This window comes from Lasioglossum baleicum, chromosome 11 (genome assembly GCF_051020765.1).
Source record: "Lasioglossum baleicum chromosome 11, iyLasBale1, whole genome shotgun sequence".
NCBI lineage: Eukaryota > Metazoa > Arthropoda > Insecta > Hymenoptera > Halictidae > Lasioglossum > Lasioglossum baleicum.
This window is the reverse complement of record NC_134939.1, coordinates 8,571,230-8,590,241: the sequence shown is the minus strand read 5'-3', so window position 1 is coordinate 8,590,241 and position 19,012 is coordinate 8,571,230. Positions and strand designations below refer to the sequence as shown.

Sequence of the window (19,012 nt, the reverse complement as noted above, 5' to 3'; positions counted from 1 at the left end):
GTACTTACCAACTCGAAATTAGAACACGTTGTGGATCGTAAATAGCTGCTCAATGTTTTAGGCATATCTATCTTATTTATGCTGGCATAGCATTACATAGTCGAATATGTATTTATGCAAAATTGATGCATTTATGCAAATTATGCAAAAAATGTGCACTTGTGCAAAACATGTGTAATATGCAAAATATAGCATTATCATGTGTCCACGCATTGCAATCATTCCAATGTCAAGGTATATTGCATATCGTACTATTGACTCATTTGCAAGAGTTAATTCCAAGTTCCACGGGTACAAACGGAAGTGTTATTAAATTTTCGAGTATACTGGGTTTTAGAAATGAATGGAATTTACGGTTGTCGACGTCAATGATGATAGAGTAGCGGTAGACTTTGTTTCCCGACCATAGTTGTTTCGCGAAACAAATGTCGATATCGGATCGTATTTTTTTTTAGCCGCCAATATGTGGCACGCTACATGGTGTTGTCGAACGGTAATTTGTTCGCCTTGAATAGATATATTGATTAATGTTTAAAATCCAACAGTCCGTTTCCTTTATCAAGATGAGTTTCGATCAAAAACCCTAACTGTTACAACCAAAAAGAAAAAAAGTCATCGAATAACAAGTATTTCATCGACTAAAATCGTATTGGTTACAAGTAAGGATCATAATTATAAGTAACCGAAAATTTTTTCTCTTGTTGGTAAATGTTATCGTTGAGAGAAATTCATTTCGATCACTTATAACAGTTATCAATGGGAGAAATTTATTTTGATCGCTGATGACAGTTATCGATGGAAGAAGTTTATTTTGCAAATGAACTTCTCTCATTGATAACTGTTATGAGCAATCATTTTTTGGACACATATAACTGTTACTTGTAACCAGAAAGTATAAAAATCGAAATTTTTTAATCATTTTGTTCTTCGAAATTGTTTCTCTATATTTTGTGTAGATTATCTTAAATTTCAATAATAATCGACTTTTTATTAATGACTTTTATCGTAGAAAATTTTAGAATAACTGTTATTTTTGGTCCCTGGTTTCGATTACAAACGTTAACCCGCAATTTAACCCATTCGTCTTTAGTTTAGTTAATAAAACAACATTTGGACCGTTTTTCTTCACTAAAAATTATAGTTTGTCTGATTTTATCCGGCCATAGTTCATTAGACTCCAGGTTATTTTTATTAGAAAATTCTGAGATATTCTACCGACAGTTTGTTTCATAACTACATAAATATCTAGAAAAATGATTGAGTTTAATTACAGTTATAATTTCAGTTTTAGTTTGACTTTAGTCCAGCGTGAAGGCATGTCGTATGCATCATGCCCGAAACGTTCTGTGTACGGAAACAACAAGCCGGGAATATTAAATCATTAACACTCTCTTAATGAGATGACGGACTGCACACGAACAACTTGTATAATTAACAACTTACCATTGGGGAAATGTACAATCACAACGCTAGTTCCTTTCTACCGAAGTGAATTACTAATGACAATGTAACCGAAAGAAGTGCAGTTTTAGTACATATACTCCTTTCTCACGGAAACGGAAGATCCGATCCTCAGTTACGGATCTCAGACAGCGGGTCTCATAAATTCTATGCATTCATGTATGCACATAAATTGGACAAAAACCACGCCGGATATTCCTTACATTTCATTTAGGGGTTAGTATCACAGAACAGAGGACTTTGCGCTGAGGATTTCGCACGATCCTCTAATATTATTTATTTAACCTATGCTTTTTCAATTTGTGTAGACTCGTTGTAGAAGCTTTCCTCTTATTATAGTATTATAGTATTGTGTAAACATGATTTTTATCATGAAAAAAAATTGTTCATTGTTTTTAGTAGCGACTCAACTTTTAACAGTTTCGAGGAACAATGTGTCTTCAATTCACCACCTGCTGCACCATGCAAAAATATTTTGCCATACGATTACTTTCGACGAAATTATGATAATTTTTATGTTAATAATTTCTTAATAGTCCGAAATTGTAAATATGCATTGCCATTCCATTAAATTGTAACTTATCAAATATTATAATTTGAGGTAATTTAATGATTAGTTAGTGGAACAGTTGAAATGTAGTTAATATTTTATCCCGCTGCGAGCATCGAGCGACTCGTCTCGAGAAAGGGCACGAAGTTCCGTGATCGCATTCGGAATTAGGAAGCGTTATAATTAGAGTTACTTACTTACAGAATTCGTCGTTAATTATTCATGCTGTTATTCACAAACTCGGAAACAAGACCGAGATCCTTGTTTCCGGAAGGGAACAGTCCCGGCGCCAACGAGAGAGAAATTTTCAGCAAATGTTTTTCCGGACGGCGCGCGGCGGCGACAAGAATATCATCGGCCGCGTGCTTCCATTTCCACGTTAAAAAACCTTACCGACCGGCACGTGTTTTGCTTTTATTAAAACTCTACGTTCGCGCCTTTTGAATAATACATCGCCGCGGCCACTTTGACTCTTCCTGGTTTTAACTTCGTGTCCCGCCACGTTCAAACTTCTTTGCCGATTCTCGCATTCCATCGGGTAGCGACGCGGGGTCACACGGGGGGGAAAGTTTCATACCACGTCGGATTAAACTTTCTGACATCTTTTTCACCGGGTGCCACGGAGATCTTCCAGTCTTGCTATGTGTGGAACATCGGATTTGTACGAAACACTTCGATTCGTTCACTTATAGACAGACGGCCGGCCATTAATATTCCAATACTCCATGGAGAGGAGCACATTCTTTTTGAATTCAGTCAATCGACTTCGGTTTCTTCTTTTTTTTGGAAGTTAGAGGAATTAGTGGATGATGGGTGAATATTTATGGAACTTGAAATAAACAAAGAACGTTTAGTCATAATGAAAAGTCTTTTCTTCAAATACTCCCATTCCTATAAAATTTCATGTTTTTCGCAACTTCAACGTCAATGTGGCACGTCTTCCCCTTATTCGATCAACTAGATACTACTATTCGTGCATTTGAAATCCATTTGAGATACTTAAATTGGTCTCGGCGGTCAGCACACGGCGATTTTTATCAATATTTAGATTTTCTTTAAGAGATAGTAACTTTTTCAAATTGGACCAAACAAATTAGGTTTTGTGGAGAAATCAGGAGGATTAGTACTAGAATAATACTAGTACAAAAAATGCAGGAATTAAAAAATTAATTTGGCTCCCATATGTCATCCACGCAGAAATCATTTGTACCACGTGGCACAGCCCTTTGTGCGAAACAATTTTTGTAGGAACATGTTTTTGATAGCTTCAGTCCCTACCAGGATATCCCAAGTTTCGTTGTAACAGCCTGCATAATTCAGATTGTTAATTCAGATTATGCGATTTATGTGACCAGCACGCATTAGGCGAACCTTCCCCCGATTCATCCCTCGGAACCATTCATTTCTGCGCACCCTATATGCGGGCACTCTTGTGATCTCTATGCAATCCCTCTGTCAGGAAAAATTCAGCGATTCATACTGCGTGCTTTGCGCCTCTCAAAGGGGGCTAAAGAAAAAAATCTAATAATTCAACGTGTTCCAGAGTGATAAACGTTAACGATCTACCCCCTCCAGGCCCCTTTCTGCGGGTGTCTTCTCGGTCAGAAGTGCTCGGGAGCACCTAACCTGTCTCGAACCGGGTTGCTCCAATTTTCCTGTTCTCTTCTCTTTTCTTATTTCTCTCTCAAAGCGGAATCGACCGCATTTCACTCGGGCGAGGCTCCCCGAGTTTTCAAGCTTCCTGTCACAACATCGCGCGACGAATCGAATGTCCGTGGTCGGAATCTCGGAAAATTCGATTCCGGGTCGAACGCTCGTCGAACGATTACAGGCGATCGTGTCTCGAACCTTCCTAGAGCAAGTGATTCTTGCCTGAACGCGCAGATCGCATCAGGCCCGTCCCATATTTCACGCGAGCAGAGCCCTGCTAACAAGGAAACTCGTCCAACTTGAATACTCTAATTTCCATGGAACTTTTAATGCATGTAGAGCTGAGAAAAGCTCGCTGGGAGAACACTATTTTTACAGTAAATCATTTTCAGAAGTGAAGTCGATCTTGGAGAACTGTTTTTCTATGCTATGAGATTTCTAGACTGTGGGTCTTTCACGAAGATGAATTTCTGAGAAAGTGGAAATAACAGTAGAATTTATTGTCTTTAATGAATATTCAAGCAGCACTAGCCCTGAACAAATTAGTGTTTCGAACGCATTTCTAGAGTCGCCAGATTAAAACTTGTGTCCCCACTCTACCTTCTCCTTTTATGTCACAATGCCACGTAACTAATCCGGTACTGGCGGAGAGAAGGTAACTGCATTTCATCTAGTAATACAGGCAGTTCCAACTAGTAGCTCCGGAGCTATTCGAGGAAACTTCCCCGCTTAGGTTCCTCCCCCACTCCTAGACTTCATCGTTATATGTATAGTTTGTAGTGTGTAGTGGGAGGCTTCCCTCCCGCGCCACCACTACCGTCACTGCCGCCCAACTCACTCACTCTACGGCTCACAATGTGCCGAGTAAATGGGCGTTCGGGAAAAAAGTCATAACTCTTAAACTATGCAATTTTCAAGTAAAGTACCTTAATACAATTTGAAATAAAATGCAAAGGCGAATCGATTGGTATATAACAAATTTTTTTTCAATTGCGACGACTTTGTTTTTTGTTTTTTTTTTATTGAGTTATTTTCGATGGACTTGTTGAAGTCGCCATTGTTCCGCGACGGAACATATTATATAGATAATACGCACAAACTAAATGATATACATATAATACAACACACAATAACAAAAATACTATTACAGAATATTATAAATATAATATGTAAAATGAACATAAATACTGTAGGAAATGAATTTACAGATTATTAATAACTTGGACGCGTTTGCGATTGACTATGTTCGACTTCAGTTTCACGTCTGATACTTCCGACGATGATGGATATCGTATAAACAATTGAAAATAAGGGACTGTATATTTAGAATAACATAATGAGTAAACATAGTGTCTTATCGTTTCGCGCGGACTCAAGTGGGAACTCACACGTCCCAACGTCAACATAAATTTCTACTATTTTTAACATTTGTGTATATTTATGCACTTAAGTTTGCTCAAGTAAGTACACAAGTAAGTAAACACTAACGTCTTAGTACGACAGGAATGGTATTTTAGAGTTATTTAAATTGAAATATCTCCTGAACTACTAACTTTTCGACATACATAGGTTAGTACTTTTTTATAATGAATGTCCAGCTGCATCGATTGATGTATTAAAAAATATCTCATTCCATTTAAAAAAATGAAGTTCATCTTCACATGTCCTTTACGCGTCCATCTGCAAAAAGAATAAATACACTACATAATATACGCCTTCAGACCATGCAACTTCTGTATACAATACTTTTTCGTGCAACGCATACTTTGGAAGTTATTATAGGTGTGCAAGTTGCGTGGACCACCCTGTATATTCAGGCTCTCATAAAAACAAATTGCAAACGTGTACTGCACATCCGCGAGAGGTAGTACTTATACTGGAGCAAGTTATCTTGTTAGTACAGTTTCATTTTTGCGATTTTTCTTCTCTTTGAAATTTTGAGTTTGTTGTGTTACACGAGGACTCCCGAGGACTCGGAAGCCTCAAAGCGGCCTTTAATTCGACTGGAATCGTATGAACACGCACTCGACGCGCATCATTGTGTGTCTACAGACTCGTGCTTCGCGAACAAGCGTCCACCCACCTCCCCTATCCCCTTCAGCCAGTACTTAATTATTCGCGGAAGTGGTGCGCATCTTAATTATCACGCGCGTTCAGCCCTTTTACGAGATACCCGGCAGCAGAAGTGGCGTGCCCGGCTAATTGCATTACCAAAGAGCACGGATGGGGTGACAGTGTCGCCTCTAATTGAAACTACACCCTGGAATGGCGAGGTAAATGCACCAACCGCTCCTGCGTGATGAAAAAGACACGCTGTTATTTTTTTTAATCGAAACCGATGAAGGGAACAATAAAATTGCGAACGTATCCGCGTTCCCTCAATTTTTTAGTTGTCCACTAAATAATTTGCTACATCACGCGTGCTATGATCTTTCGTTCTGCTTCACATTCGGTATTTTTGCACGATTCAATATTGAATCTGATAATTAGACTGCGAATTTTATGCATTCACGATGGGGGAATAATTTATTATTTTATATGGAATGTTTTACGTCACCTTTTAGCTGTTCGATAAATCAATAATTCGTCGCATAGCACGATAATTCGCTGTATTCCAACATTCGGTAATAATTTGTACACAAAATAGTATTGAATCTTATAATTGGCCTGCCGATTGCCAGCAGTTATGACGTGCAAATTATTTATGACTTTATTCAACCTATTTTCCGTCACTTTTTAGTTGTATGCTTAGTTAATAATTCGTTACAGCATATGTTGTATGCGCTTATGGCGTGCAAATAATTGAATAAAAAGCCGCAGTATACTAATAATTGAACTGCGGATTTTATACATTTCATTTTTTCCACATCAATGAATTCTTAGCCGAAAACTTAGTTACTCCAAAGTCTTATGATTATAGACTCCGAACTTTTATGCAAAATAAAACGTATCTGTGTTAATTGCAAATTACAGGAGTTACATAGAATATTCCTCTTCTGAATCTTTTTATAGTGTTGGAAACAATGTGACATTGTTGTTAAATTCTTTAAATGTTTCTACTGTTTTGCATTGGATCTACCGATCTTTGCTATTTATTATTACTTTATCTTGAGCATCCACTGTATTTTTGTTGATCGAAAGATACAGATTAATTTAATTCTCAGACTTCCTAGTCGAAAACCTAGTTACTCGAAGTTCTCCTTATTATTTTATCTGGAACATCCACTGTATTTTTAGCGCGTTCTTCGCGGATGGTTGTTGATACGAAGATACTATGCAAATATATATCAGCGATCCCACGATATAAGAGTCGAGTGCGATACAAGCAAGCCTGTAGCTTGCGGAAACAGCCGAGACGTTTACCGAGGAGCACAGGGTAACCACGGAAGTCGCCGTGGAATTAAGTTTTCACAGCTGAAAGCATCAAAAATAGGTTAGGGCTGCCGGTGAACAAGCTGCCCGAGCGATCAAGCAGATAAAGACAGGCGCCGGGAAAAAATAAGACCGGAAGCGCGGCCGCAAGAAAGAAAGACATCTCCTATAAACGCTATAAATGCTTCTCGGTTGAGCGGTCCTCGATGTTGCTTCTTTTTCTTTTAATTACTCTGTCTCTGTCTCTCTTTCTCTGTCACAGAAACGAAGACAGATTGCCCGGGCAGTCTCGTTCCCAACGTTTTCTGTCGGTTTTCTTTGGCGAACCGATTTCCTTTCTGTACATGGCTTGCGAAATCTTTTTCTGTGCGCTTTGATAACGCACCGAATATACAATCGAATATACTCTGCACATATATTCCTGAACGACTTCCAACAGACATCTCAGACGAATTATTTATTTGTAATTTTGTTATCCCTTCGGAATGTTATTTTTCTGATTTTTCCTGAGATTTGTACCTTTCATTTTTTAATTTCCGCCAGGTCGTCGTATTTTATTTTTCCGATTTTGAACTGCATTTTTCTGACTTGGCTCTAACAAAAATGAACAGATGAAATACAAAACTGTGAAGGCGTTCGAAGACTCTAAATGGTTAAACAAGATTCACTTTTGTCCAATTTCTGTCTCACAATGAGCTTAAATACTTGTTGAACTAACTAGTAAACATCAAAACAATTTCAAAATAAATTTAAGAAAAGAAATACATAAACTGTCCAACTCTCCTTTACTAGAGGCAATTTCTACTTCGTACAATTGTCCACTACACATTATTATAAATTGTTATAATCACGCAGAAATATGTGAATACATATTACAGTGTTGGTCGTCGTTGGCTCGTGCGTTGTAAACTGAAAGTTCGTGTTGTTCACCGGCGACCAACGCTGCGGTGAATGTGTTAAACAATTTTGCTGAACTTCGGTTGAACAATGTAGACTATTGTAGACCATCTCCGTCCACGTTCCTATCTGCCAACGGACTGCGAAAAGCAACATTCTCATCTATGTCACAATGTGGTAGAATACTGATCGCGGCGTCGGACACGCGTGTCACGTTCCGTCGGTAATAAACGTGTCTGAATTTCGATCCTTTAATCAATCAAACAACTGGTTCTGCGCTTGCTGTACGCACGCGAAACTTTCTATAACGTATTCTATTTGTACGTGTGAATACTCTGGTGTATTATGCGGTAAAAAAAATTGGCTTCATTAGGTGGATTATGCGTGAATTTACCTTAAAACAAGTAAAAGTTTTTCAACTATAGTAAAATTTTTATGAGCTTTTAGTACCGACTATAACTTCGTGTTGCATATAAATACTGTGTTCTGTGTTAAATAACTTTGTTCCACTAATTTTAACGATGTGAGCTTTCAGTACCGATTAGCTGTTGCGTGCCAGAAAGTTTTTCGTTTCTGAACAATTTTTTAATTCTTCAAGTTGAGCATCGTGTGTAACATTTTACAAAACTGTGTCTCGAAGAATTACAAAATGTTAATCGAACTCTGTAGAACCTTTTATTTTTCTTTGATTCGAATTTTTATACTCCCTCTGTCCCATAATAATAGTAGCAAAAGAAAATAAATATAGAACGCAACATTTATTATCAAAAACACTAGATTACATTAAACGATAAATTAAAAATAGTAGATTTTTCAATAATTTCGTTACTGCATTTTATACTTGTCGATAGGATCCCTTGGATGCGGGGCAAGTGCGTAGTAGTTGACGCTTTGTACAATATCCTATCAAAATGATAATTTTCAAGCAAAATTAGAATCCTACATCATACTAATTCATCAGTAATAACTGTGGCAAGAGTTTGATACCAAGAGCGTTAAGTTTGTACATACCACACTGAAAATACATCAGAGTTTAAAGTCCAACTTTGCAAAAACTAGTGCGCACTTACCCCACTCCACCTTAATTCGTAATAATTAGGTTAACCTAAAAATTGAAAGATGTGTCAAAACAAATGACAGACATCATGAAACATTGATTTTGATTGAAGGCTTCGCAATTTTGCGCTACAACATAACTTACAGCTGCATTCACTTGCTACTATTATTAAGGGACAGAGGGAGTAAACTATATACACACAAGAAATGAGAATTAGTGATCATTTTTTATGTAGGCACCCCTTAAATTCCTCACCACCTGTTGCTGCATGGTTAGGGACCCCGTAAGAATGTTCGACCGTCGTTCAGGATTAATTATTATAATTTCGACGATATAAGGAACCGAAGTTTGAGAACCGAGTTTCTGTCGAAGTCGGGTTTACGGGAAAGCCGATATTCGGGGGCGAAGGAACGAGAACAACGGGATGTAATCGAGCGAAATGTCGAACCAGCTCAAGCAGAAGAAGGCACAGAACGCAACCGTTGGGTATAGAGGGTTAAATGATTCTGTTTCAGAGTCAACAGCTCGAAAGTTTGTGGAAAAGTTGCTAACCGTAGTCTCCCGATATTCCCGTCTGCGATCGCGGACGTAAATCCTCCTCATTAAGCCCTCCCCCGAAAACGATTCCACTGCCAACGTTCTCGGAGCCTCAAAAATAAAAATGTATTGTTTAATATTTAACTAGGCGTGTGCTCTCTTTGGTTGAGCCCATTGGGAGCGAGTAGAAAAATTAAAATGCCTTAGAATGGGTTGCAAGCTGAACGTAAACATTCATTTCTCTCTTATTAGTAACGTGGGAGATCTCCAACATCAAAAAAATTCACTTCGTAAGAAAACTGTTGATAAAAAAACAAAGCTATACTAACATTCAAAAAATATTGGTGATAGAAGGGAAGACTGCTTTTAATTTCAAAGAAATTTAATGATCGAAAGTACTGTAACTTTCAAAGAATATTAGTAACAGACAGTAATACCACTTTTTTTTTAACCATCAATGAGAATTGACCACCAAAAATGAGAATAATTTAATTATTGTTATAATATTATCAAATGGTTACAGCTTAATCCTATGGTATTGAAACTTTTCAATTATTTTATTGAATATGTGATGTCAAAGATCAATCATATCAGAGATTTTCGCTGAAAGGTGAAAATCTGTTACGAGTCACCATTGATTTCGCTGTCCCACTGAAGGTTCGAATGTCGATCGCTGATGCGATCGCTATAACGATTACAAGCATGGTTAATTATTAATCATCCACCTCGTTGTGACCTACTTGCAACGGGAAATTGCACTCGCTCTGAAAGAGCGATTTAAGAAACCGATCATTAGCGAGACTAAGAATTTCACGCGCCTATCCTCTTCATTACACTGGTCCCGATCGTATTAATGACGTTGGATTGCACTCGGTGATTGCAGCAATTGCGTACTCCTGCATTCGCACTCGTTTCATGCACTGTCAGAAGATCGACACGATTTCACGGAAATCAATTTGACGTTTTGTGCTGCAAATAATTCATACATTTTATACAAAATAAGGCTACTGACCTCTTGATTCTCTAGTCCGATTTTTAAAATGTCGCAGACATTTCAGTCTTTTATGTAATTTATAATTCATCCTTGACTAAAAATTTGCATCATGAATGCACAACGATTCCAGAAAATGAAATGAATGAAAATATTATCGGTAGACGCGGCGGGACTGTAAAATTCATGTCAGCGTTCCAAAACGAAGTAACAGCATTTTCAATTTTTATGATTACTCGATGTGATGCAGCTTTCAAGAAAATGGTCGCCGGTGGAAGAACTCGTAAAAATAGACGTAGGAATGTTTATTAAAATGCAGATAGTGCACGACTGACTCGTACCACTTTAAGGTACACTCTATTATGAGAACGCAGCAGGGATCATTCGTGTAATATCTACATCTGGGTAAACATTGACTGTTGCTACTTGGTGTACCGCAGCATGCACAATGTACATAGCCGAGAGGCAAGCATAACTTGTGTAATGTTTGTATGTATTTAGGTATAGACATGCATAGATAACATTTTGTAATTTGAATCATTAAACGTTCAGGCTGGACAACGCTGATCATATTGCCATTATCGATTCGTTACTTTAAAAATACTTCTTTATTTAGTCCGATAAATGTTAGGTTGGCAACTAACAATAAGTTCGCGATCTCCACATTTTCTCAAACAAAGTCATTTATATTATATATTTTTAAGCACGAATATTTTATATCAAATTAATCGCAAAATTCAGATCTTCCCAATGATGTACAGTTCAAAAGGAATGGCCACTGAATGAGGCAATAATGATGCAATAAAAGAATTACGAAACAAAACGCCGCGAATTTAGTTGCCAACCTAATATTTACAAAAATTTGAAATTTCATACGTTTCGACAATAATGTATAAGCTGTTCTCATTTACTCGATTCGCAGTAATCCCAATAATTTCATGCACTGTTTTCATTTTGATCAACTTGTTTAATTCCACTAATGATTCTTATGGAGATTAAGTAATATCATTAATGCTCATTGTTTCTGTCACTGTTCGATGTACTTCACAATGCTATTATTCATCACTGTTTGTTTCATTATTTCTTTGGTATTTTTCTGTTCCAGTCGTTTGCGGCGTCGGTGTGGATGTGGCGTACCATCAACACCTGATAGGCATTTACGTCACGTGAGGATAATTCAACACGCGTGTACCGTAATTCACAATCAATTATCAGAACTCGGACAAACCGGATTTTCGGGCAAACCGCAGAACTAGATTTTTCCGAGGCTCTTCCATTTATTTTCAATTACTTTGCGTGAAACTTCTACCAACATATTTGTGACATTTTTCTGATTATAACGAGTCCAAATACGTTTGATTATGTAATTCGCAATTCAGTGGAACTTCGATTATCCAACGATTATTAAACGATGCTCGATTACTCGTGTTTCATTGAATCGTTCGGATAACCGAGGTTCTATCGTATCATGGATTAAACGAGTACACATGATCCGAACTGTGTCATGTGTGGGCTCGTTTTAATCAGAAAAATGTCACAATGTTGACAGTCGATAATATGAGAAAGAAAAGATAGATGAACAGGGAAAAAATGCAGATATGTACGTATTAAAGAAATGATCACATTTCATCACAGTATGAAATATGACATCTTTCCATCATCATGAGCAAATTTCCGAGTATCGATGACAGGTATGAGGGCAATCCCGATTCGGGGAAAAGGGCGGGAAGGAAGCCATTAATTTTTAATGAAACGTGTGTCCTTAATCCACGACATATCACTCGCTCGATCATATTTTACGGTGTGGCGTCCCGTATGCATGCAAAACACTCATTTCCATAGATACGGCCGGGATGCAATCTGCAACGGCGCGCGCACCGGCGCGGATCTATAAAATTTGCAATTTATCGAATCGGCCTGCCGATAAGTATGAACTTAGAATCGTAATTCCCTATTGACTTTTGTCCTGGAGCCGACCGGATCCATACATTTCATGCATAAGCTAACGCGATTTATCAAGCCGGCGGATAACGAAGTTTGTTAGATCAAAGCGGCCTTCCGGTTCTACCGATGCACTTTCCGGAATTAATATCAGCCCGGTGTGCGCACGCTTTCGCGACCGCTGTCACGTATACGTTACTTTGATGAGCCGATCGTTACCGGCCGGTGTAACCTACGCGTGACTTCAGCGAGTCAATCGTTATCGGCCGTGCACTGTTACGCGCGAACGAGTAACAGTGTTACTGACAGTGTGCACACGAATGCAATGAACGAATACCGCGGACGTATCGCTCGCAGGGGACGGTGCTCGAATCGTACAAGCCGATTCTAATGAAACCTTGTACACATGTGACCCATACCAAATTTTATCGACATGCGTCTCTTTTATAGCCAACTAAATTCATTTTAAATTTGTCTAACGATTGTATGCGAACGATTCATATGAATTATTGGCACCACCATTGTTTATATCTTTTTTTTTATTGTAGCAACAAGGATCTTTGTTCATATCGACCTTATTCCAGTTTCAAAATGAAAGGCCAGAGGCAATAATGAGACAGCTGCATTTTCCGTGGTGCAACATATCGTGGCAGGGTGGGTGATGATTCTACTGGGTGGTCCACCTAAATATCTCCTCCAATTGTGGGGGTACAAAAAATGTTTTGTGTACTATTTGAATGGTTTGAAGGAACCATTATATTGCAAACAATATTTTTTTCGGAGTTATCAAGGTCATCGATGTTTTTTGATACATAACTACATTTTTTGTTATTGCATCGTGTAACTGATCGAAAAATACATTTAGATATTTATAATAACATGACCTTGAAATGAGCTTGATCTTCGAAAATTAAAGTTTTACCTTTATACCATTATATATACATACCTGAATGTATTTTTCGATCAGTTACACGATGCAATACAAAGAAAATGTAGTTATGTATCAAAAAACATCCATGACCTTGATAACTCCGAAAAAAATATTGTTTGCAATATAACGGTTCCTTCAAACCATTCAAATAGTACACAAAATATTTTTTGTACCGCCACAATTGGAGGAGATATTTAGGTGGCCGTATTTAGGTGGACCACCCTGTATATGCAGAAACAAGTCGAGAGAGAGGAATAAAGTTTTTTTGTTTGACACCTGGTTTTCGAGAAAAATGAGTTGGTGGATTCGTCGGGTTCGCGTGCCCTAGTATTTGCAGCAAGTAGAACCGGTCGGTCATGGCCAGACGCGTCAGTCGATTCCTATCTAACAGCAGGCGCATCCGCTGAATATTCAAACTCGATTTCTTCGATAACGAGGTACCGAATAAAAAAATGTTATTCCCTTTTTTCGACTTATTATTCCATGTAGATTCACCTCCTTGCAGCTTGTACCAGTAGATCGGCGTTACCATGTACGAGCGTCTACTTTGAAAGAGTTAAATTGATTCTTGAATCGCACCTTCTGATTAGGTTCTGTAAACGTCTGAATATTATCTGCAAGAACGTGCACTGAAAAGTATAATGTTCCTTTTAAAAATTTAAATATGACCTTCAAACGGTATCTCAAGGTCAAACGATTGTACAACTTTCATGTGAAATATCTTTTTAGCAATCGTATAATAAATCGTAGTAGAAGGGATGAAAATACAGTTTTCAAATAAAATATAATTTTTCATTCCCGACTTTTTAGAATATTTTCTTCCCGGCGCGCAGAGGAGAATGAATGGCTTTGAGACCATATGTGTCGAATAATTTATGACACTCTGTTGTGCGGGAATTTTCAGTAGAAGCGGATCGTGGTTGGCTAATGCCCGTTGTCCGTCAATCAATCTATAGCACCCGGTATCACGGCGTTGTCGGTCGTAGACTAATGATGGCCACTCTAGAGTAATGTGTGATGTCAGATCCTCTTGCTTTCCCCATTCTGCTAGCATATGAGAGGGTGTATGTACATTCCTCCACCTAGTTTCATGCCTCTCATGCTATTTCAGAGCAGCAGCCGGTTTCATCTTCTTCCTGGAGATCACGTGGGCCATCACACTGTTCGTGCAAATCTGTGTCAGGTATTGATAGTTGCTTGAGTTGCGTATGCTGATATCGTACTCGCGAAATTATCTGCAACATAAGGGGCATGCATTCTCAGTAAACAGCAAAATAAGTGTACCAAATTACGAAACACTTCACCTATAATCACCTGAACATTTTGCATCTCGTCAATTGAGAGTACACCCTTAAAGGGGTAGACTCGTTTCCAGGATTACAAGGGTGCGGGATGCGTCTTCTCATTTCTCAATAATGCAAAGATGGGGTTTTTCAGTAGTCAAAAGCGCTAGATGAAAACGAAAGTCCTATTTTTATTACCACATTTTTATTAGCTCGCTTTCTTGTCTGTCTGTTCGGTACTTTTGCAATTAATTTTAAACCAACTTTCCGATGAGCTAGAGACTTGAAATTTTAAACATAGCTCAGAACTGGATGACAATGCAATATTTAAAATAAAGTTTTTTAAATTTTCATTATTCGGAAGCATAAAGCTACGCATGTAGCTATTTTCATAAATCAGCGACAGCTACATGCTGCCGAATAATGCAAATTACGCCTCGTAAACGTAAAAATAGGATCTTTGAGGGCGATGCGGCCTGCATTGGTCTTTTATCTAGCTCTTTTGACTACCGGAATATTGACGTGGTGGATGAGGATTGTCACTGCAACTAATACGCATGTTGCAGAGTGTCAGAAAAGATATTTAAAGCGTTCCACGGCAATTAATAAAAACGGGGGAAAGTAAGAGGGAAACCAGGCGTGCATTTTTGTTCCAGGAACGATGAGTCGCTCTGTTCCTGTTGCTGGTCTGGCGTTCTGGCGATAACGAACGGTTGGCGGAGAGCGTTGTTTTATCTGCCGCTGTCCTGCGTTCTGGCATGGAAACCGCACAGTCTTTGGCTATCCTACGTCGCCGGTACTTTTTCAGCCATCTTCCTGTATATCCTCTTTAACGATAATAAATGCACTGCGGAGCCCGTGGAAACCGCGTCGGCGAAACATGCATAAAAATCACGTCACGCGCAACTGTTCGCTCCTCTGAAACTCGAAAATTGTAGGAACCGCTCTTCCGGTTATACCCGCTTTGTTTCTTTCTGCACGCAGCCGGACTGTTAGCCGTGCTGTCCTTGCTGCATATTGCATCCAGCGCTTTAGGGGATCGCAGCTCAGTCTGCCAGATAAGCAACACCACGGATTCTGTGACCGAAAGCCTTTTAAACACCAGGAATGAACATTACGATCGTTTCGAGGAAGTTCTGGTAGGTACACGCTACTGACAAAGATAAAATCGACGTCGTTATTAATTAATGAGATTTTTCTGTGCCTTTCTCGTGTGTATACAGAAAAAAATATCTATATCCATGCATTGTCGACAAATTAAAACTGTGTTTGCGCAAAATATGGCAGACGAACGCTCTGTCAAAGTATCATAAATAGACTGCGGATCTTTATGCAAAATAAGAATTGTCTGTATCGATTGCAAGGAATAGAAATCAAACATAATGTTATTTCTCCGCTCAATAATTTTAATAAATGATAAATCATATATTGACATCTTCAATTTTTTTAAATTTTCCTACAATTTTCAATTTCATCTACTCAATTTTGCTATAAATGCATAAAAATCCGCAGTCTAATCATAAGTAAGGAACATAGTCGATCAACAACGTAGATGAGAAAGCACCGAAAACATTTGTCGAAGCACGTTTATTCGACAGCTCGGAAAACTCTTCCCGTTATAATGGAGTTGAAAAACTAGCAATTTTACATTTAGCTGAACCTGATTTCGAAATAAGTTATGTCGATTTAAGTTTTTAGCTAAAAATCTGATGTTTCAACCACTAGCCAATTCTTTTTCTTCTGGAAACGAACGCTGCAAATGTTTAAATTTATTCTACAAAAATAACGTCAACAATGAAATAATATCGGAAATTATCAAGAAGATAGTAGAATTGCGCCGAACATACATTATTCACCAGACAGTTTTACATAATTTTACATAAAATTAGCTGAAGCTGCTTAATTTTCGTGTAACGGGTCACGAATGAATTTATTACACAATCCGGTATAACATAGCATAATACTTAAACCAGAGCGAAGTTAAGGGATTCACCTACCTTCACCTGTCTGAAAAGTGGGTCGACAGAATAAGTTTGAACTTCCCGTGATCAAGAACTCAATTTGAATTTTTTCAGGGTCTCTCTAGTGTTAATGGTTAAAGACGCCGCGCCGCGCGGCCTCTTTTCGCCAGAGTGAATGCAAATTGATTTAAGACTTTATAACTTTCTCAGTTTAATTCCTTTTTAATTATTCTGGCTTATAGGGTTATCACGTTCGTACAGATTAACAGTCTTCCTGGATTATCGAACTTGAAATTGAATCTCCAAAAACGTACAAAATTATGTTACCCCTATGCAACAGGATTGTACTTTTATTTAATTCCTAATTTGTATATTAGCGAAGGTATGTAGTTCCTTAATTGACAGGGCAGATTTTAATTGTGACAATAATCCTGCAAGGTGACCGAAGTCATGGATGACGGGATGACGGGACCGACGGAACGAATGGGCAACAGCGACGGAGAAATGTGACACGAACGTCAGCCCTCTTGGGCTAGTGAGTCAGATGAGGATAGTGAACCCGAGCAAAGGACGTGTCAGATAGCGACGTTGTCTTAATTAATCCTCGATGCAGGAAAGAAGAGACGCTGGTTTTGGTGTCCCTCGAGCCGTGCCGACATGAACACCCACGGCCTAACCGTAGCGGTAACTGTGATTGAACATTTTTTCATTTTCCATTCAAATTTATAAGAACCGAGAGAAACTGTTTTCTATGTATAATGGGAAAGTTCGTAAGCAAATCCGCGTTTTAAGCGGGTCTTCTGGTCTAGACATTCGAAAAATCTTATTTTTGCAATTTCTTATCCCATCGCCAATAAAATTAAATAAATAATTAAATATTCTATAAAATGCAACTTCATTTGTTTACTTTTTACCAACAGAGCGGCTGGAATCATGTCAGCCAATAAGGCACATCTTTGTTATATGCTCCTCTTTAAAGAACTGTAACTCTTACAATTTTAAGTATTTCGACTCCAAAAAATTGTGTACTGTATAGTCCGAATAATAGAAAATACGTATGCAAACCCTCGATATAAAATAGTCTGTCTGATTTCTTTATAAAAATTTCCAGGCGAGATATAGACACAATGGCTCGCTTTAGACCGGAAGACCCACTTATCACATTTATCCTGGCGTCCTATTCCGATAACACCTGGCGGTAAAGTTTTTTTTATATTTGTAGGTAATTGCTAGTAAGAAATGAATAATAAAAATTGGTTATTGCAGTAGGACTCCGGGTGTTATGATTAGGTATTCGAATAGCGTGACTGTGGTCGTTGAATGCGAGATAGTATGGGCAAATTGTATTGTTGAGGTGAAACCACGTTGATATACACTATCGGCCGAAAGTATTAGACCCTGCGTAAAGTATTGTTACCGTTGTAGTTGTACAAATATTAAATATTTGACAATCCGTGTCCTATAGTGATTATGTAGCGTTATTTCTACATCTCCCTACCAAAATAATCTACAACAGTGTAATTACCACCACCGATCAAAATGACCGATTCCACATATTTTATTTTACAATTATTGAAATAATAAAAATGATTTCATATGAAATTATTGTATAGGTATCTTTATTAGAGCACGTATTATAATAGGAACCGCACAAAGTTTAAATAAAATCAATTTTTTCATTTTTATAAGTAACTCGATTTAAGCATATTATTATTATACAGCGTGTCCCAGGTTTTGAGGTTCAAACTTTGTCAGTATATTCGATGGCACTAAATAGAAAAAAATGTTATGTAAACACATTATCCCCAATTTTCAACGATTTTTTACCTATTTTGAATTTTGTTCATTACAGCGCCATCTGTGAACCAAAATGCAAAAACTCCTAGGTCTGTGTATTTTTTTTCTGGAGAATCCAAATCTGCAATGAAAAATGAGGGTTCCCATTTAAGTTTTTATCTTCCCCCACCCCATCCCCAGGGGGTGGCGAAAATTTTTTCCACGTATTCTTTTTTCATTTTCGGGAACAGGTTGAAATCACTGGGAGCCAGGTCTAGACTGCAGGGTGGATGGTTTAAAGCTTCGAAGCGTGCCTTGTACAGGGCAGCCTGTGCAACTTGACTTCGGCACGGTATTCAATTTTACTCGTATTCGACATTTCTTTACGTTTTGAGTTGTGTATCTTTTAGTGACCCATACTATAATGATATGGTTCGGTAGATACCGATGTATATACATACCGATGTAGATACAGATGTATCTATGGCAGTGGTCGGCACGGAGGAGACTCTGCAGGCCGTTTTCGGCTCGCGCCGCCTCTTTTCACCGACCGCACGTCCCATTCCCCGTAACGGCCATAGTCCTCGAGGCAGCTCAGGCCCGTA

General features: G+C 38.2%; 1 protein-coding gene across 2 annotated transcripts in view; it reads left to right on the top strand.

The window, feature by feature from the left end:
- Positions 1–19,012, top strand: part of LOC143213383 (uncharacterized) — a 24,224-nt gene extending 5,212 nt beyond the window's left edge. Inside the window, exons 2-6 of one of the 2 annotated variants that reach the window (XM_076433173.1) lie at positions 11,621–11,681; positions 14,499–14,570; positions 15,327–15,466; positions 15,655–15,809; positions 17,070–19,009. In XM_076433173.1, the coding sequence (XP_076289288.1) occupies positions 11,621–11,681; positions 14,499–14,570; positions 15,327–15,466; positions 15,655–15,809; positions 17,070–17,141 (500 nt within the window). In that variant the 3' untranslated portion in view covers positions 17,142–19,009. Of the gene's footprint in view, positions 1–11,620; positions 11,682–14,498; positions 14,571–15,326; positions 15,467–15,654; positions 15,810–17,069 lie in introns of both variants that reach the window. The other variant, XM_076433174.1, reaches the window with a different exon arrangement.